Raw genomic sequence first — 21,500 nt, 5'->3', positions numbered from 1 at the left:
TGTCTTTTGGATTTTTTTCATGGAATCTTTTGAGTTTTTCTACATGTAGTATTGTATCAGTTGTAAATTGAGGTAATTTTCCTTTTTCCTTTTCAATTTGGATGCCTTTTATTTCTTTTACTTGCCTAATTGCTCTAGTTAGAACTTCTAGTCCTATGTTGAATAGGAGTGGCAAAAGGAGGTTCCTTGTTCCTGATTTTAGAGGAAACTCTTTTTTCTTTTGCCATATAAGTATGATGTTGGTTCTCAGTTTTCCATATTTAGCTTTTATAATGTTGAAGTAGTTTCCTTCTATCAGTTTGTTAAGATTTTTGTTGCTGTTGTTGGTGTTTTGTTTTAATTATGAAAGTGTATAGAATTTTGTCAAATGCCTTTTCTGCATCAATTGAAAAGATCATGGTTTTTTTCCTTTATTCTGCTAATAATGGTGAATTACACGGATTGATTTTTTTGTATTTAGAACTCATCTGGCATTCCAGTAATAAATCCTTTTTGTCACTGTCTATAATCCTTTAATATATTGTTAAATTTGGTTTAATAGTATTCTGTTGATGATTTTTACAACAATGTTCATAACGGCTATCAGTCTGTGTTTTTCTTTTCAGGTAATGGCATTGGTATGAAGAGAATGGTGGTTCATGAATCAGAAAGTGTTCCCTCATCTTTAATTTTTTGAAAGACTGATTATTGGTGTTTCTTTAAATACTCATAAGAATTCACCAGTGAAGCCATAAGGTTCCACACTTTCCTTTTTTGGGGAGATTTTTGATTACTGGTTGGATTTTCTTACAAGTTACATATCTATTTGGATTTTCTGTTTCTTCATGATTTAGTCTTGGCAGGTTTCATGTTTCTTGGAATTTGTTCATTCTATCTAAGTTATTCAACTCATTCATAGTACTCTCATAATCCATTCTGTTTCTGTAGGATCATTTAATTTCTGATTTCATTAATTTGAGTTGTTCTTTCTTTCTCTTACTCCATGCAGCTAGAGATATGTCAATTTTCCTGATGTTTTCAAAGAACAAACTTTTGGTTTTATTGGTTTTCTTTATTTTTGTTTCTCTATGTCATGTATCTGTTTGTACTCTTTATTATTCCTTTTTTCCTGCTAGCTTTGGGTTCTTTTTCTTGTTCTATAAATTGTAAAGCTAGCTTGCAGATTTGAGATCTTTGTTGCTCTTTAATGTGATAATGTAAAGTGATAAATTTCCTCCTTGTCACTGCTTTAACCATGTCCAGTAAGTTTTGACAGATTGTGTTTTGAGTTCATTCATTTCTAAGTATTTTCTAAATTTTTTGGTGATTTCTTCTTTGATCCATTCCACTTTTATTTCTGTTCTTAATATTTAACTTTATCCCATTGTGGATGGAGAAGATATGATGTAATTGAAAAATACAGAGCATGTTTAAATTAAAAAATATTTTAAAGTAAAAGAAACATCACTATTAATCCCCCTCACTTTGAAGATACCTATCCCATCATACTTTTCCCTCTCTGAAGCACTTCCAGAAGTCCTCTTTTGTAAATGCCTTTATTTAATGGTACTCTTATGGCTGCATCAATGTCCTGAATGGATTTAAAACATTTACCATTTTGTCTTGGGGGAAAAACCAGAAGTCATACAGTAACAGATCCTGTGAATAAGGTGGATGAGGGCTCACTATAATGTTTTTTACCACCCTGCTTTTCTGTTGGATGATGCTTGGCAGCAGCATTCACCACTTTATGATCACATTTTCTAAAGACACACACAAATGAGGACTTCCAAAAATATAGAATTGTGATTATTTTATAGACATTCTAAATTTATTCCACTGGTGGTGTTGAGTGGACACCAATAGCAAAATATACAAAATTGACTTTAAGTTGGGTTCCACAATTGATTGAATTTTTGTGATATACTATGTTAACTCACTGTGAAAAAATTAAAATATGCAAGGTTTTCTGATTTTTTAAATTGCTAACTAAAGAAAGAAAAACCCAAAGATACTATTTGAATTGTTTTCCTTAAATAAAACACAGCTTTTAGAGGAAATATCGTTGAAGAACACCGTTAAATCTTAGCTTTGCAGTAGTCCACAGATTTCTAGGTAGGTCTTTAGAATGCACTTTGGCTTTAAAATGCATGGCTTTGACCATGTGTAGCTACAGCACAAAAATAAGATAATTAGCAAACTCTCTTCCCGTGGAAAGACATGATATAGCACCTTCTGCAAATACCTGTTTGCAGCACTAACTGCACATTGTTGAGGACAAAGCAGAGGGACTCCTTTCTACTTTGCTAAGTCCAAAGGCATTGGAGAGTGACAACTTTGGGGCTGAGATTGGATCTCAGTAATAGAGCACTTCTTGCCTACCAGAGACAAGGTCCTGAGTTCAGTTTCTACCAATGCACCCCCCCCAATGATTGACAGTGTGTACATTTTTATAGATAAAATACACTACAGTTATGAAACACTGATCAGTTGTTGACTGTTCAAAACATTTTTTAAAGTCAAAATTCTAATCAATTTTGGGCTTTGTAGTTACATGGGTTTCTTTGGACCATATATATAGAAACTCATTGGCAATGCCTGCATTTACATTTCAGAGATTAGGAAGATGTAACCTAACATTTTGAATTCTTGATGTAGTTAGGAAAGAAACCTTTTCCTGGGTTACCTGATGATTGATTTATGTCTAATGTATATCACTGGCCATGCAGTAGATCCAGTTTTTCATGTTTCCAAGTCTGAAAATCAGATTTATATTCTCAATCTAAAATTCCTGGATGTAGTTAATTGTGTAGACCTAAAGTGTGCTGTGCCTTCAACCTGGGGCTGAGGTCACCTGTTACAATCAAAGGGGTGGATGGGGCTAAGAGCCTACTTACCACTCAAGTGAAAACCTTGTAAATGGAAAACATCCCTTATATGCTCTTCAGCTTATCTGTTCTCTGCCTTGGATTTTGAAACAGTAACTATAATATTAACATTAGAAGTATACCCTGAGCACAATTTGTATGAAAACAAATTGGGGTAGATTTGTTCCAGACTCAAAGATGTTTCCCTCCTAATGTTGGTTGGATGATTTGATGCCTTGGCAACCCCAAGCACAAACAAACCATCTGAAAGCCAAGGTAGGAAAAGCATCTGCTTTCCTCTCAGGTTACAAGAGTTGACATCTTTTGGTTTCCACCTTCATAGTAATGACATTCTCCTCATATTAAATGCTTATTGCTGTACATAACTCATCTCTGTTTATTAGGGCACATAAAACATTCTAAATGATCTCTCCTCCTTTGTATTCCACTAGGCTTCACAGAAGTGAGCTGTTCCAGTTCATTCAGACAGTTCTGAGACTGTCAGGTCTGATAATTTTGGGCTACGTGAGCAGGTCAAATGGATGAAAACGAACCAAACTTTCAATCAGGTGTAATTTGGGCATACAGTATTATAGTTTCATTGCAATAGAAAGTATAAGAGCTTAAAAGTCCCAGAATAATTCAGATGAAAATATTTAAGGGACTTTTTCCATTTGAAAGTGAATTGAGTAATTCTGCGAGGCTGAGGATTGACAACATAATGGAAAGACAGAAAACTGCAGAATTTCTCACCAGGTAACTGCATTACCAGGGAAACTCATAATACAGTCTGTTATTTGAAAAGAGCATGAAAGAACCTTCTGTTTTCTCATGAGGTGCCATATTCTCATAGTTCTTGGTCAATTACACTTAGCTACTACTAAACTGCAGTTATTGGAAAATTCTCACTACTCTAGGTTTTAGCAATAATGCAAGCAGTCATGACACTGACTCTTCTTATAATTATTTTCATTAGCAGAGGTAAATATAATTAAAACTTGTTTCTAATATTGTGTTCTTTGTATGAAGTGCTTATGACCAAAGATATTGCTACATAATAGCGATCTTTAATATTTCTGTATTTTCTGCAAGATTAACTACAGGTTAAGCTAGTAGGTTTCAGTGATCTTTGAAACTTTCATCTTTCACAGTAACACTTTTTTTTCTAGACCGAACATTTTGTGGGATACAATGCATAGCACAAAGAATTATATAAACTTTATGCACATTCTTGTTCAAATGTTTCACTTACCAGAATTAAGAGGCAACTTGAGGCCAATTTTGTATGCTCAGGGATGGTAGAAAACACTGACAAAATCAAGCAACCAAAGACAAGGAGAAAACTGTAAAACAACAAAAAAGAGAAATTTGGTAAGAACCTTACCTTATCACTACAGAACGAATAAAACATCAGCCCCATTTGAATGGGCATAGGTTAAATCATAAAAGCCCCTGGTATGTGCCAGCCACTATGATATACGATGTAAATCGGGGTGCTTTGCAACTTTATGAATGAAGGAAAGGTTGCATGTGTGATTCTGTGTACATACCATGTTGTGTCTACATGTTCAGTTTGAGGTATCTGAATTTCCCACACAACTCCACGGAGGGACCCTAGGAAAGGCTGAGAAAATGGTTCTTACTGTCCTATCCGAGGACTCATGCTGTAGCAACTGACTGTCCTTTCAAAGAAGCAGATTCCACCTCAGGTTTAGCAGCACTGACAAACTGATACTACTAGTGGACTGTCATCTGTCTTCCTTTTATATTAATAAAAATAGAGAAGGAAGGGAATGATTTCCTTTGCTATCCAGGTACCATCCATTTCTTTATAGTCAAATTGCAAGAGAAATGACCTCTAAGTAGACGTCAAGAGCAAGCATTTTCTACCTGTCAACCTACTGACTTTATTTCTAGAAACATGGAGCTTCCAATATCAAAGGGGAGTTGAGCTCCAAGCAAAATGTCTAACAAAAGAGAAGGTTCTGTTTCAAAGTTGAAGTTACTATCTTGAGTGCAAGACAAACGAAACAAACTAAGAACCTGACCTAATGCTCTAAGCCGTACTTTTCACTTTTAAGTATTCCTTGGAAAGTCATACAATAAGTACTTAAACACTGGTTTCTGTGTTCCTCCATCTGACACTGAAGTTAATCCCTGCCTCCCTTGACTTGCCTGAAAAATCTCACAGGTCTTTCTACTACATTGGACTCAGAGAACCCAAGGGCCTATAGGTAGGGATTGGCTAATTATGGCCTGGGAAGCAAATTTAGCCCTTAACATTTATTTTTTGTAAATAAAGTTTTATTGGTGCACAGCTGCACCCATTCATGTATGTACTGTCTAAGACTGCTTTCATGCTACAACTATAAAACTGAGTAGTGGCAATAGAGATAGTTTGGCTCACAAGACTGAAATATTTGCTCTCTGGCCCTTTAGAGAATAATTTTGCTGACCTCTGACTGATGCCATGTATTCCTTCTTTCTTTCTATGGCAACAGAGAACTGGAATGGGAGCTTCTGACTGCTCAGATTCTGTGAGCTGATAATAATTACTACCATTCACAGAATAGTGGAAACTATGCCTGGGCCAGGGATTTAGCTCAGTGGTTCTGCTGCCTGGCTCACAAGCACAAGGTCCCGAGTTCAATCCCTGGTACAAAAAAATAAAAGACTATGCTTATCCCCCCTTCCCTGCATTTGCCCACATTTTTCTCACAAACATACACAGAAATATCATTATTTCCATTGTGCAGATGTACACACTGAGAATTAGGGGTATTTTGTAACTTGTCTGAGGTCGTGCAGCAGAAAGTGGTTGGAGCAATGTGTTGTTGGCTCTCATCCCCCAGAACACTCAGGATGAGGGCAAGCATGCGGAGAGGAGGGTGGCAAGCACATTCTCAACCCAGTGGGACGTCTTGGAGATACTTGTCTAACTCCTCAAATGGAGAGAGGAGTAAGTGTTGTTCCAAATAGACCACGTCACCAACAGGAGGGAAGGAATCTACTAGTCATCAAAAAACCCAGCACATGATTTTAAAAGTAACTCATGATACTTTTGATCAATGCAACTAAATGAATCAGGACACTTTGAATTGTACTTTAAATTGACTAGACTAAAAATTGTAAACAAGTTATCAAAATCCAATGATCCTACCTGACCCTAAACTAGCAATGAGAAAATGAAATTCAGGGATCTCTAACATGGTTGGGAGGATGACCTGGTACCAAATAAGGACAGTGACTGGTGTGTCCCTTTGAGGGAATGGCTGTTGAGTCCAGAATTAGCAGAGAACATTAGGAAACATGAGCAGGGGATCATTTAACCAAAACGATACTCTTTTCCTCCAAGACCATCCTATGGTAGCTTCATGACTCTATATTTGTGTCCAAAATAGATCTTTTTGCTGGCTCCTTCTAGATTAATATTTGCAAACTGTTTAATCATTTTTCTTCATGCCTCTGCTTTGCTCACTTTCTTCTTTGAACTAATATTATCTTTCTTTAGAATAGTTTCTGTATCAGCCTTCTGTCATCTGAAGACTGCAAGTGAAAGACCTCCATTACTCCGGTTGTCCAAGTGGGCTTAAGAATGGGCAGATACATTAATTAGTGTATTCCCTCTTCTTTTCCATTATTCACCCATTTATCCAATCAGTAAATACTGATTAAGTATACAATGCTAATTTGAGCTATGTGGATATAATGATAAAAGTGAATTCCTTTCTCCCTTCCTCCCTCCCTCTTGCTTTTCTTTTTCTTTTCTTTCTTTGCCTTCCCAGTGTTTAAAGTCTACTGAGGCACACAGACAAGTAGACAGACATATGCAGAAAATGTTTTGACGGGATGTGCCGGGGATGCCAGGATCAGATGGCATAGGGGATGTAGGCAGTGCTGGCTGCTGAATTCATGGATTCCATTTCAGTATGAAAATATGAGACTTGTTTTAAAAAAGTATTAAGGATTTCAAGATAGTGACAACAGTGTGAAACCAAATTTGACAGCTATGTGAGTATGGGGTTCAGAGGTCACACAGGTTACATGCCTGGGTGAGCTGGGGTTAGGGAAGACTTTCTGGAGCAAGAGTTAGCTGGACAGCCTGGGGGAAGGTCCTCTGGTCCAGAAAACTGTATGGGTCAAGGCCACATGCAAGCAAAATGTCACTAGAAGTTACTCATCAATCATTAAGTTAGAGTTAGTGAACATGTGCTAGCCAGCTTACTCTGTGATATGTGAGAAGTGTCAGGCAGACCATTCCTGTAAGCCTGTTTTTTGCATAGATATCATTTCAGTTCAATTGCAGACAAGTACTGAGTATCCTACTCATGAAAGACGCATGAGAAGCACTTCTAGAGATGCAAAGATAAATGAACCAGTCCCTACCCTCAGGAATTACAAATCTCCAGGAGATGTTCAAGGTGAACAGAGTGGATAATGATGAAAGGCATAGGAAGACAAGCACTAAGAAAAGTACCCCAGAGGCTGAAAGCAGGAAGAGATTCTTTTCTCTTAGGAAAAGTAGGGGCGCATCAAGAAAGTTTTCCTAAAAAGTTGGTTTCCGAGATGGCTGTTGAAAGGAGAAGAACGCTCAAGTTTCTGGAGAACATTCTAGCAGCAGGGTATGAGTCAAGGTAACCAGCTGGAAAGCAAATAAGATTGTAGGTAGGGTGTGTGTGTCTAGTTTTGTACATGGTGTGGTGACCCTGAAGATTTTTGAACAGGGCAGTAATAACATTAGTGGGTCACACAATTAATAGGCACCTTCCCCCACCACAGCTCCAGATTCACAATCCAGCCACTTGCATCACACTGGGTTGCAAACCCCATAACATTTATTCTGCAAAATAGTGAGAAAATATTTTACCTCATTTGTTTTTTAGCTTGCTGCCTTTCTCATATTGTACAGTGCTCTCCTTTTGGAACGCATCTATCCAAAATCTGCTCTTGTTGAACCCCTACTCTACACTAGCCTAGCCTAACAAGTCAGGAAGAGAAAATGATTTTGTAGAGAAGATGATCAATCCAGTTGTAGATATATATATATATATATATATATATATATATATATATATATATATAAACTTAAGTTAAATCTTGGGCACAGTGTCTGGTTGGAGATAGGGAAATAAACTTTTGCAAGGGAAAAGTGTAAACCATGTTATCCTGGGAGTGGTGCAGACCATGCACATAAGGTTTGGGTAAACAGCAGGAGGGATATTGAGGACCATCTCCTGACCGTGGTGGTAGTGTCATGCGGAGCAGCAGTGAAAACACTCTGCTGTGAGTTAGCTCTGGGAGCACTGAACTGAAACAGGGTGAGCTCTCTGAGGTGATGGCATTCAGATACTGGGTTCACTGGCAGCGATACGGTGCACTGCTGGGGCTGGGTGTCTGTGCTGACACGCCTACCTGAGCGTCCCCTGCACATATGTGCATGCTGATGACTGACCATTGCTCCACTGCATCAGTCCCATGGGTGAGAGATGTGGTAGAGCTGCCTGAGAGGGGAGAGCGATGGCAGCAGTCCTGGACTGAGGTGTGTTAATCTAGGGGCCTTAGTCTCCAGGGCAGCTGCACATAGAACTTCGTGGGTTGTAAGTATGGATGGGAGAAATCATGCCTTTATTTTTTACTATCCATGGCAACAAGTCATGATGGTATTTGAGTATTGATAAATTTCTCACTCATAAAATTATATATTTTATACTGTTTTACAGTGTAGATAATTTTTTATTTTGTGATCACATGTATTTCAAAATATGCCATTATAATCACAGGCATTTAAAAATATTGATCTGAGAAATGGTTTATAGTTGTTACCAGACTAATGAAGGGTCCACGGATGTTTACACACACATACACACACACACACACATCCCACATTGCAGTGGAAGATTATGGAGTTTGGACTGGTAGCTGGCGAATAGCCCATTTGACAGCCATAAACAGCTTACTGTGCTACGTTTTATGATCAGTTTAAAAATATTGACAGTTTTTCTTTTATACATGAATCCTAAGGTGTTATATGAAACATATTTCTTGAAAATAATTCTGTAATTGCTACTGGCCTTTATTTTACTTGGAGCAATCATTTATGTTTTGCTTCTGAAGAAGTTTACTTTGATCCAACTTTTTATCCAAAACTTCTTTGGAAGGCACAGTTTATTGTAAGAGGAGAAGGGCGTTGGTGAAAAAAAGGTCCTGTTCAAAGGCTTCTAGGTTTAGTTCCTAAAACTACCATCTACTTTCCTGGTAGGCTAAAACTCAACTTGTCAAATTTAATTTCATTAGAAGCCTGAGGAATGTCCAGGTACCAAAGCACCTGCTTCAAGCACAGGTTCAATTAGGTAGAAATAAAAACAAGTGAGAACAGCATACTCAGAAGAGCTCTGCTGATTCTTCATCCTGTGAACCGTAGCCAATTGCATTATCTTCTTTCATGCAAACACACAATTCCAGCCACTCACAAGTAATTGTGAATGATGCAATGAACAAAGGAGAAATGGAGCTGATGGCTACAGTGGACCTCTCCCTGAGCTTAGCTAGACACAAAGTGGGCTTGGCTGGCTGATGCAGCCACAAATTTCTATGGAGAAGATGCTCTACGCAAATATTTTTGTGAACTATAGACTTTGCATGATAGAACTTTCCATGTGTAAGTCACTTGTCCTTGCACTTATTGAGAAGCTTTGGAAGAGGAATCATAGGATTACATAAAGAGTACTAATAAGAAGTAGATACAGAATCTTGTTTTGTAATGGGGACTGAACCAAGGGACACTCTGAGCTATATTCCCAGCACTTTTCACTATGTTTAAAATTCTGAGACAAGATTTCACCAAGTTCCTCAGGCTGGGCTCAAATTTTGTGGTCCTTTTGCTTCAGTCTCCTGAGCAGTTAAGAATACAAGTAGGCAACACCGCACACAGGTTAGATGTGGAATCTTTTAAGAGAATAGTTCTTTGGAAATAATTTCCAGAGGAAATTCAACCCTGCCTCTGACTTTTCATAAATTTTTAAGTTTTGCTTTGATGAAGTCTACATTCCAGTACACTTGATGGGCGACCTAGTGAGGGCATCATGAATTATGAGGACTGGAGCATGCATGCTGGTGTTGGTGGCCACAGATGACCCGTGCACTTATTGTAGGACAAACCACCTCATGAAATCAAAACCTCTTCCTAGAGAACAAAGGGCTGGAGCTCACTGTTTCTTTTCCTGAATCCTAAATCTATGTGTTTTTCCAAACTTAGTGCTTTGTAAAATGTCCTTTTTAAATAGTTTCTCCATAAGAGAAGTTCAGTTTGAGCTTGAAATCTGCTCACAGTACACCTCAGCTTCCACTGAAAATCAACAAATATTAAATATGGCATTTTGTTTTCTTTAATGGTGATTTGGAATATTTGACTAAAAACACCAAATAATTCTGCGTAAGTACATTGAGCTCTAAATATTACTAAAGACTCTAATCAATGAAAACTATCACTGTAATCTTTGTGAAGCCTTAAGAAGAGGGCCATCAGCCAACATTTCTTAAAAATGAAATGTGCATTTTAAGTGTGGTGTTAAGAGGAAACCAGAGAGCGTGGGAAATAGCATTTTCTGCTTATTTAGTGTGCTTTGCACTGGATGGTGGCTAATGGAAATGAGCCAGAACATAGCAAGAGAACTCAGAACTAGTTCCAGGGTCTTCCTTGGACCAGAGTCTGGAATCTGCAAACACAGACACGAGGCAAACTCTGATTCCTGATTTGCACCCAGGATCAGGAATCCATGCAGCCATTTGAGTCTTCCTCAACTTCCCAAGCAGAAGTTACTTTTAAAACACCATACATAGAGAGTTGTGCAGTTTCTCTTGGAACTCTCCAGCACCCAATGCCTGCCTACCATTCCAAGGCAGCACAGGCCTGTGATAGACAGCTCTACTTCTGGAAAACCATCTCACCCCCTACCCCCTGTCAACCCTCCTACTCTGCGACCTTACTCATTGCTCTTTCATCAGGCCCTGCACCTCAGGGGGATGGTGCCCACAACCCTAAGAGGGCTCTTCAGATATTCAAGCTCCACCTCATCATGACTTCCCCATCCATCATCAGATGAAACATCAAGCCGAGTCTGCTGTCTAGTTCCCCGATAGAACAATGTCCAGATCTGTTGTCCTTGTCGCTGTTCTCACTTTGAGTGAATTTTCTCACTTTGTTATTGAAGTGAGCCTCAGATCCATCCTCCTCCAGTGTAAGGAGACACTACTGCCAGAGAATCTGGGTTCAAACTTCCCACTCCCCAGCTTTTAGCAAAAGTGTGTTTTCGAAAAGGATTCTGTTAAGGATATGCAGCCTATTACACCACAGGCCCTGAACAAACCTGAGCACTGTCAGTTTGTGTCTTCGGACTGCCCTATTTTGGTCCCTGAATTAATTACACTAAACTGTGTTTGGTTTTCTGCTATCTCCTTTAGAAGAAGTAAAGGGCAGTCAACCAACTTGCTGTATTTTAAGAGTTTCTCAACATTTTACATTCTGTTAGCTCAATGAGGCATCCTATGAAAAATCTGTGTCAATATTTTACTTCAAAAAAAATCTATGTTGTTTCTGGAAAAAAGGATGAAGTTCTAAGGTGAGAGTGGTGATCTTTTAATGTATTTTTCACCTTGACTTGTCTGCTAGGAACCTCAGAGGTGAATGTGTAATTTGTGTGAATGGATATGAGCTTAGATTCAGTATTAACATGGAAGTACATGTTTTGGGGGTGAACTTTGCTCCTGAACTTTTTGCATTATTCTGTCATTATTTCATCTTTTCAGTATTGTATTAGTCACAAATATTTAGAGATACTGCAGCAGGCACTGGGATTTCAGGCATGGGGGATCCATGCTCCAACAGGGCTTTTAGTTTAGTAGAAAGGCAGGCCTTTGATTATATTTTTATCCACTCCACCTTTCTGCATGATGCATGGTGTATGGGATATGCTCAACTAAATGACTAAGCACGACAATAATAAGGATGTGTTTTTGTCTATCTACTCTTTCCCTGAAGTGAGAGTACTGATTCAGCTTAAAGTTTCATTCTTTTTAAAGAACAAAATGACACCACTGGTTCAAACTTAACATAAGCTAACTGAATACATTTCTCTCACCTGGATTTCTGGAAAGTCTTTTTATTTTATTGACTACTTTTATGCATTATTATGTTAGCTTTCATTTGTGTATTCCCAGCATGAATTACAAACTCCCTACTCCAAGGAATCTCCAAATGTCCTGCAGTTGTCTGGTGTTGCACCTGGAGAATTCTTATTAGATAGATATTCTCCCAGGAGAATGATTATGCTGCCTAAATTTCTCTTTCTCTTCCCCAAGGATATTAGAAAACACTTTTCAGTGCTTTGCTGAAATCAAGACATTTTATCTGCTCTATGGCCCTAATATAGTAAGCAGGTTAAACCTATCCAAAGAAGATATAAACACAATTTAACATTTCTTACTCTTGGCAAACATTTTTGCTTTCTAGTAGTCACAGTTGTTATTTATAGTTACTATAAATAATTTGCTTAATATTTTATCTGAAGTATTTCTAGGAAGCTTTACTGAGTTTATCAGTATTCAAAGTCCAAGGGCCCCTATAATACTCTGCTTTGACAGTCTGAGTCTTTTCTTATCTCTGATCATTTGGCACCCATTATATATTTTCAAGATTTATTAAATTTTATTAATAAAAGTCCTTTAATTTTATCCACGCATACTTTGATGACTATTGTGGCTTTTCTAGATTTCGCTCCAAAGCCTTGTGCACTCAGAGGTGGGGGTTTTGAAAGGTGATTGGATCATGGGTGTGAGATTCTGGATCAGTCCATCGATGGGATTATAGCTGGGTGTGATGTGGGAGGGAAAGCCTGGTGGGAAGAGCTGGGTCATGTGGGCGTGGCCTGGGAAGGTGTGTACTGTATACATGATATTGCCCTCCTCCTTCCTTGATTGCTTGTTGCTTCTCACTGGCATGCCAAGAGCAAGCATACAGTACAATACAAATGTATATTTCAAGAACTGTTTCTGTAGTTAAAAAAACTTTCATTTTTTGCTTCCATTTTCTCTCTATTTTAAAATAGAGTATAATCCTGATTTCTTTGGAGAATTGGTTTCTTTCTTTGACCTCTTACAATTCTCTCCTAAGTCTCTCTATAGGGTTTCAAATCTCCTTTTACTGTTGTTTTTTTTTTTTTAAAAACTGTTTTCCTAGCTTCTGTTTCTTTCTTTATATGCAGATTCTGTCCACCTCAGTCCTTGTTTCTGCTTTTGGAAAGGACTGTCACCTCCCCAAGTTTAGGCATTGGAACAGGAAGGTTGAGACCATCCTGCACTGGCACCCACCTGTGAGCATCTGTCCCAGTCTGAGCTTCTGGAACATGCTTGCTTGACCTGAAGGGACAGAATGGATTTTGGTCTAATCAAAATTAAATGTTTTACACAATGTACTCATGTATACCACTATTGCATGATACCGCATTAATATGTACAATTTTTTGTGTTTTTATGTACCAGCTAAAATATAGTTAAAAAATTAAATTAAAAACCCCATTTTTGATAAGGATTTTTTAAAGTAAAGTTTTCATCTTATTGTGGCAATGGGCAGTCAATGGCTGAATGCAATGGTTGGCAACAGTCCTCCTGAGTAGAACAAGGTAACGCAGGACTGTTTCTTAAAGAGCCTGGGGTCTGCAGTTTAGAAATCTATCATAGTCAGGCTCTTGTCCTTTTGGGAAAAATAATTGAGACTAAGCAACTGTGCATTTTGTTCAGAGATAATGAATTGAAAATGAAAATTCTTTCCTACTGTCATATATTCAACGTGTGAAACAGGAGAAGCATTCTACTTGATGTTTATTTTCTTTTTACCTGGCTATATCTTTCTCTGAGCAAACAGCAGCATTACCTGCAATTATGTATTTGTTTATTTTGTTCTCTTCTGCTAAAATGCATCCCCCTTGAGAGCAGGAACCCTGTCTCTTTTATTCCCCACTATATTTTCATTATTAAAAACAAAGCCTACTGCAGGTGCTAATCATGTTGCATGTATTATTTAGGGTACTGTGATGTGTCAGGCAATATTCTAGATGCTGAAGTTTCAGTAGAGAATAACCTTAACAAAAATCCCTGCCCTTACACACTTTACATTCTAGGGGGATAGATGGGTCAAAAATTATGCAAGTAAATAAAATGCATTCTGTGTTGGAGATTGGTAACTACTAAAGAGAAAGAAACAGCAGAGAAGATTCCGAGGCAGAAATGGGGAGAACTGAGTGTTTGAACAGAGTGGCCAGGGAAGTTCTCACTGAAAGGGTCATGTATGTTCATATATTCAGCATGTATGTCACATATTCAACATATGTTGAATTTCCAAACTGAAATCCCCAAATCTATGAAGCCAAAGCAATGGTGCATTTGGAAGTCCACCTGGATAGGCCTTCCAGGCCTTGCTCCTTAAAGCATTGTTTTCATCATGCCAATTCCTTCTTTGGAAGGCTGTTGTCCCTCTCTCTGGCTGTCTCATTCCACCTCCTTTGTCTAGATTTTAAGCTCTCCACAAGGACATTATTTCCCCCGTTTCTCCAGAGTAGACCCCCTGGGCAAGCCTGCCTCCTTTCTATTTTTTTTGCACAGTACCTGCAATAACATAATAATGTGCTGTGATCACGGTTCTGGGTGCCACCTGCCCTGCCTGCAGCCACAGTCAGCTGTGGCCAGGCTCCTGCTTGGTCGCAGGCACACAGTCTCTGTACTATATCCTCATTGTCCCTCCCACAGAGTTGTTTTAATGATCAAATGAGAGTGCATTGAATTTATAATCTGTGTTGTAGCATAATAAATGAATACCAAGTGGAGCTCAAAACCAATTGCTACATAATCTCGACATGTTTTTATTAACATACTAAGAATTATGACAATAAATTCAATGGACTTATCATCTAAAACCTCTGCTCACCAAGCAAGGCTTAAATAACATGACAGTCTAAGCAAATCCACTTGAACAATGAGGTAAGAATTGGATTTCAGTGTCTACAACCAAGTGCATGAGGATGGCTCATCATAGTATCTTCTCCACACATAGCGGCGTTGGTGAACTGGACCTCAGTGTTCAACTCCTGTACCTCCAGCTCCTAGGAAACTAATTGAGCCACCCTAAATAAATGAGCAGTAACACTATGAAGCTGTCTGGCTGAGGCTGGGATGTGGTAATGAGCCTCAGTGACACTGACCAGGCAGAGATTCCAGCTCACAATTAAAACGATCACTAATGATTCTGCTGACCCATGTGGCAATGTGAATGCATAGACAACCCGGCTATCGGCAATGAGAAGGAGCCACTCCAGAGGAGCATGCCAAGTACAGCCAGGAATGAAATAGAAGTAATTTGTAAGAGGCATTTGTAAAATCCATGTGAGTGTTTCCATTAAAGTCATCTTCTCAAGAGATTAATGTCAATGCTGACACCATGGAAAAGAATCCAGTGTAATAGTTCTGATGAAACAAATCCATGTGGATTAAATTTTCCATGCTTTGTTTTGAAGGGTTTGTTTATGTCTGAAAATGAGCCATGGCAAAGGTTGGAAACACATGCTAAAAGATGTTTGACAATAGCTTTCTGGCTCAAATCACTTTTCCATAGAACAGGTTGTAATGTTTTAGGAAAGTAATGACTTAATCATCATAATTTTTTATGGCTATTTGATGATAACCATTAAATTACCTGAAAATAGAAATTCTCAAGTACTTGTATATAAATACAGTGGTACCTTGGTTCACGAACTTAATTTGTTCTACAATTTTGGAAAAGTTGGCCATGCTGTGTTTGTGTGGGAAAGATGGGCACGATCCTGTTTGTCACACGATGCAGAGTTTGCAAACAAAAATAAAACTTTGCCAAACTGTTCTGTTTGCAAATGAATTGTTTGCTAACAAAAGTGGTCATGAACCGAGGTACCACTGTATTATCATTGAGCATAAAAGTAGAAAGAAGTAAAAATAGACTAGAGTTGTATTTACCTCCAAATAAAAACTATTTTAAAGTTCTGTATTTGATAATAAAAAAATCAGTTATGATTATGGTAGTTTTTACCTGATTAGATCCATATAATCCACTAGCTTTAAAAAAAAATATCTGGAAATGTTTTTTGAGGCATTCCCACTTCATGCGACATCTCTTTGTAGCTCTTTGTTTCATACAAAGACTCATGCAGTGAGAATATTTTAAATCCATCAAAGAGTAAGAGCTTGTCAAGAAATCAAGCAGAGTTATGCTATGTGGTCTATGGAGTGGAGAATTGCTACTGCTTTTCTCTATTGTCTTTGGTCTCCAGAAATAAATTAGTAAAGTGACTCAGCTGAAAACAAAATCCTCTTGAGTAGAGTAGTCTTGGCAGTGGACTTTATGATGTGGTACAACATCAGGAAAAAATAAATCCAGCAGACAGATGTCTCCAGAGAGTAATAAACATAAATTCAGAAACTACTGCACATTTAAGTACCTGCCCAGAGAAAACAAGACGGATGATTCTCTGGAGACCAACCCACAATGCCACTCATTGCTTTTGGTGACCAGAGTTAAAAGGAAGTTGAAAGGTCCTTCAGTGTGTGGAGTAAGTGAAGTATTTATTTTATAGACCAGAGAAATTGGCAAAGGCTGGAAGACACTAGGCAACACATCCTTTCTCCAAAAGTACATTGATAGCTTTAAAGGCTGTAGACAGTCCTCCAAGGTATGGTAAGGAAAAGGCTGTGTTTTCTTTTGCTGCTGTTATATTGATAGCTATTAAGAATTCTATCTCTTTTTTGTGGCCAAAATATTAAATTGGTGATTCCACATGGGTAGAAATGCGTTGGGAGAGACAAGTGCGGCTCTCTCTAACATAATAATTTAGCCTTCACTAAAAATTCTAGAGATGTTTACTTGAATTCTGTTACTCTAGTTTCACATGTACTCTTGGAACTATATTAACTAATGATGGGAGATGTAACAGTAGAAATGCTATCTGCATGGCTCCTTTCCCCTAAATTCTCAGTTTTTGTTGGCATTCATCTTTTAAATCTTTTTTTCCCTATCTTTAAATGGAATCTGTCAAATAACTCACTTTTCTCATCAGCGGCTGAACGGTTACACTAAATAAACCTCAATGTTCTCATCAATTAAAAATTCAGTTGCTTTGGGATACTCCACTGTCTGCTTTTAGCCAGACCGTAGTGGCTCTTGCTGTTGAAGAGCCAGAAATAGTTTCTAATTTCTGGGTCCTCAAAATGCCCAAGGCTAGAGGGGACCCAGAATTGTCACCTGCACAATTGAGAGGAAAACATATGTATTGTGTTCCACTTCTTGCCATCAGAGTCTGGGTATGTCCTTTCCCACTAGTTATTGCCATATGTAAGGAAAGGGAGAGAAAGGAGAAAGATTAAGAGCAGAGTGGGTCTACTTTTCCTGAAAAGAACCAGATAGTAAATATCTTAGGTCTTTCGACCCACATGTTCTCACTTGCATTACTCTGCTCTGCAGTTGTTAGTATAAGTGCAGCCACATCTTGTTAAAGGAATCAGTACGGCTGTGTTCTAATAAAACTTTATTTACAAAAAGAGGTGCTGGGCCAGATTTGGCCCACAAGCCATACCGTAGTTTGCTAACTGTTAACTTAGAGTACTACAAAGGGCTGCAGTGTGATTTCCACTCTCATCTGATGAGACAATGATAATTCTAGTCCATAGTTCATTTCCCAGAAAGGTTTTTAGTGTATGTTTCCTCCTACTCAACTCTTTGTAAGAAAGATCCCATCATCAGTACACTTTTATATTGAATTTATTGTGAATTTAAAGGCCATCACTCAAAAATAAATCTAAAATATAGGGGACACTTATGCATTTTTGTCTTTAAATACAAGAAGTAAGCAAAAGACGAATGTTGAAGACAAAGAGATGTCACATATTTTGAAATTTCCTTGGCAGCACATTTTTAATAGTATTTTGCAACTGACAGCACCAAGAGAAAAATAGTTCGCTTTCTTTGTTATTCCTGTGCTGTAATTTGTATTAGGTAAGATGAGTATTAGCTGATCAGAAGAGCATTTGATCCTTGTCTTCTGTTTAATGTTGCTTGGTAGGAAACCATAGTGGAAAGAAAAGCAATAGGAAATTAACCAGATATTATTATCTGTGATGGATGTCCAGCAACTTTCACATTACTATAAAATTCTAAGAGTTTGAGAACCTTTCCAGATCATCTCTCTTTTGCAGCAAAGCTTTGGGAAACATAGCAATGTGATATTTTCCAGTTTGAAAATAATTTTCCACAATAGTTTGGTCTTTTTAAGGATTTCAATAAAATGCATATCCTCTAGTTAAAAGAATTCAAACGCTTTAATGCATACATATGCATACCTACTTTTTCAATGTTTCTGAGAATAACTTTCCAAATCCAATGCTTGAAAAAGTGATCATGGGATTTCTACAAAATTACTGTTGGCTCTAAGAGTTTTTTGAGACTTAATTTTTTTAGAGCAGTTTTAGGTTCACAGCAAAATTGACAGGAAGGTACAGAGATTTCCATGATCTCAAAGTTTTAAAAATGTCTTTTTATTGAGTAAAACAAAATTTTAAAAATGTATTTTTTTCTTTTTAATTAAAAATGTATAGCCCTATCAGTAAGATATAGCTATGGTAACCAGCAACATGTGACTAAGATACTATTAATTGAGGGACATATATTACAGAAAGGGAGACAAATTTTCCCACCCCTTTGGAGTATCTGTGAATGAATGAATGAATGAATGAATAGCTGTTGTTTTCCTCTCTTACTGAGAGTGCTTCTTTTTCATTTTGATTTAGTGAGCTATGTTGGTTTGGTGGAATTAGCACTAGATTAGGCATTAGAAGGTCTGGAGTTTAGTTTAGCTTCACTGCCTCCTGGCTTGGAACCCCTGGAAAATCCCTTATCTCCTCTCAGCTTCAATTTCTTCATTTGTAAAATGAAGTCTAATACTTGCCACGTGCAAGTAGTGTTGGTTATGTATGCAATAAAAGGAAAGCATTGTGCAAGCATAAGGTATTCTTGGGAGAGGATTATAAAATCCCTGGGAGCAGGCCTTTGTCTTATTCATTTGAATTTAAGAAAAATACATCAAGCACTTAGCAGGCACCACGGCCTTATACAAAGAAGTAGTTCAATAATTATTTGTTGATCACATTGATTGAATGCCATATTTAATGATACACAGGCACTAATCTATTCAAGAGTCAATAGAAAATGCAAGTCCTTACAAAATTGTGTCTACTTCTACATCTGATTTCTGAAAGGAAGCATATGAAACCTGACTTTCTGCTGTGACTCTTTGCCTTCAGCCTGGCACAGTTTGCAGAGGTAGGGATTGTGACAAACGTTGTTAGACTTGGATAATTTCTTTACCAGAAGCTAGAAGACAGTACAGACTTTGACACTATTGAAAAGCCATAACAAGAATCATTCCTATTTCTTCTCGGAAGTATCTGCTACAAAACACATTAGATCATATTTAGTATTTCCTACAACATATGCATCTTCTCACCTGAGGTCATTAGATTTGGAATTACCAACACTGCACGTGGAAAAAACACTACCATTTATACTTCCAGAATATTGTGCTATATACAGTTATACAGTGGTACCTTGGTTGCTTCATGAACAGAATTCATTCCCCGATTCTGGAAAAGACAGCCACATTCATGTTTATGTGGAAAAGGTGGCAGGGGTCATGTTCATCACACAATTCAGAGTTTGCAGACAAAAACAAATTTTTGCCAAAGGCTTCTGTTTGCAAACCAAATTGTTTGCACACAAAAGCATCCATGAACTAAGGTACCACTGTAGGTGTGCACAGCGCACACGGTGGCCATCAAACTACTGCACATTAAGGTTTAGATCCCTAATCCACAAAGCTGGTGGGTATTGTGATCTGGACACATAGTAGTGTGACAATGAAGAATGAAAGATTGCCAACAAACTAATAATAAGTGTGTTTGCCTTATGAGGGGAAGAGTGGTTTTCACTAGTGTTTGTCAGTAAAACTGGTCTCCTGTGCAGGGTTTGAAACCCAGGCCAAGCAGTTTAGCAGTGACATCAGACAATCCAGACAGAGATCTGTGGCTACCTGACTCTCTGGGATCATTCAGTTACTTGGATGATATGAAATGTAGTAGAAATCTGGAGAGGTATAGGGAAAGGGCAACAGTAGTTGACTTGTTCTATATATAAAACACTGAACTCAACACATGGACATTTAAGGTCTGATGTCTGAGAATAATCTCACCATTCTGTGGATTAGCAGGTAACTGACCAGCCTGTCCAGTAGAAGGAAAGAACACAATGATGTACAAGCAGTGAAGACAAGATGAGAATTCTGAAGCAGTTAGGAATGTGACAAGGGTTAAAGTAGTACTTCTGCAAATCATTTGCCCCAAATACCACTGGCAAATTCTCTACCTAAAGGAAGAGGAAGCCCTAACTAATGAGTGACACTACAAGGCTCAACCACATAAAATTGTCATTATTGCAGGCCAGAAAGAATCAAATTTCAGCAATTTTATACCGGCATTATGGTTTGCTGTATAAATATTCATAAATACTTGGGCCGGGGATGTAGCTCAGTGGTTTCACCGCCTGCTGCGCAAGCGCAAGGACCAGAGTTCGATCCCTGGTACCAAAAAAAAAAAAAAAAACAAAAAAAACCATAAATACTTAAATGCACCCCACACAAAGTTCATGGGTTTTGTCTTCCCTGATTTTAGATGAATAATTTCTTAAATATATGAGGGAAAATGACTTGAAAAGTGAATATTTATAAAACCTTTCCTTTGTCTAGAAGATTATCAGTTCAGTTACTTTCAAACCTGGTTATATTCTCACATTACAAACATGTCTTGAGGCCAGGCATGGTGGCACGTGCCTATAATCTTAGCTACTCAGTAGGCTGAGACAGGAAGATTGGGCAACATGTGGAGACCCCATCTCAAAACAAAATACCATGTAACTTGTGTTTTTGGCATACTTAGTTTATCACCTATTAAGGAATATCTGAATTTGCCCCTCTTAAAATAAAATATACTTAAAAAATAAACACTCTGAAATTGAAGTGCAATCAAAAAGTTATCACAGAAAGCAAACTATAGACAGAAATTCAAGTTGACTATTTTGAGCTTAGTCTTCAACCCCTTAGGCTCAGGTCACTGTATACAGTCATCACATACCAATTGAATGACCAGCCAAAAAGGAAACCTAGTAAGAGGCCACGTTGTTTATTCTCATTCCTAAAGTAAGCTACACTTGGGAGATGAATAAAAAACAGCTGCTGCCCAAGTTCACAGGCTGACTTCGGTGCTTTAATTCGCTTTTGGCCAAGGTACTGAGTTTGGACATTCTTTGTTTATAAGTACTGAATACATATATAAATATATATTATAATATATATATATATATTATATAGCTACAGACATCATTAGCTTTTAGGAAACTCTCTCCTGATTATTTTAAAACAAGCACACAATCAATACATACGTGTGTAACTCAGGCAAAGTCCCTAGAAACCATTGTTCCTCCTCCCTCGCTCACCATATGATCCATGTCAACACTTGGGGAGATACAGCCCC

At 37.9% G+C, this 21,500-nt stretch overlaps 1 protein-coding gene across 5 annotated transcripts in view; it reads right to left on the bottom strand.

The window, feature by feature from the left end:
• The window catches only part of Kcnq5 (potassium voltage-gated channel subfamily Q member 5), a 478,936-nt gene that overhangs the window by 152,053 nt on the left and 305,383 nt on the right, over window positions 1–21,500 (bottom strand). For all 5 annotated transcript variants that reach the window (XM_004863988.3, XM_004863990.3, XM_004863991.3 and 2 more), the window contains one exon: window positions 4,099–4,189. In XM_004863988.3, coding sequence (XP_004864045.1) covers window positions 4,099–4,189 — 91 coding nt within the window. The remainder of the gene's footprint in view (window positions 1–4,098; window positions 4,190–21,500) is intronic.

This window comes from Heterocephalus glaber, unplaced genomic scaffold, assembly GCF_053883595.1.
Source record: "Heterocephalus glaber isolate CG9 unplaced genomic scaffold, H.glaber_assembly_v1.0 deba00000818, whole genome shotgun sequence".
Classification (NCBI taxonomy): domain Eukaryota; kingdom Metazoa; phylum Chordata; class Mammalia; order Rodentia; family Bathyergidae; genus Heterocephalus; species Heterocephalus glaber.
Note: the sequence above shows the minus strand (reverse complement) of the source record. Positions and strands in the feature narration are given on the sequence as shown.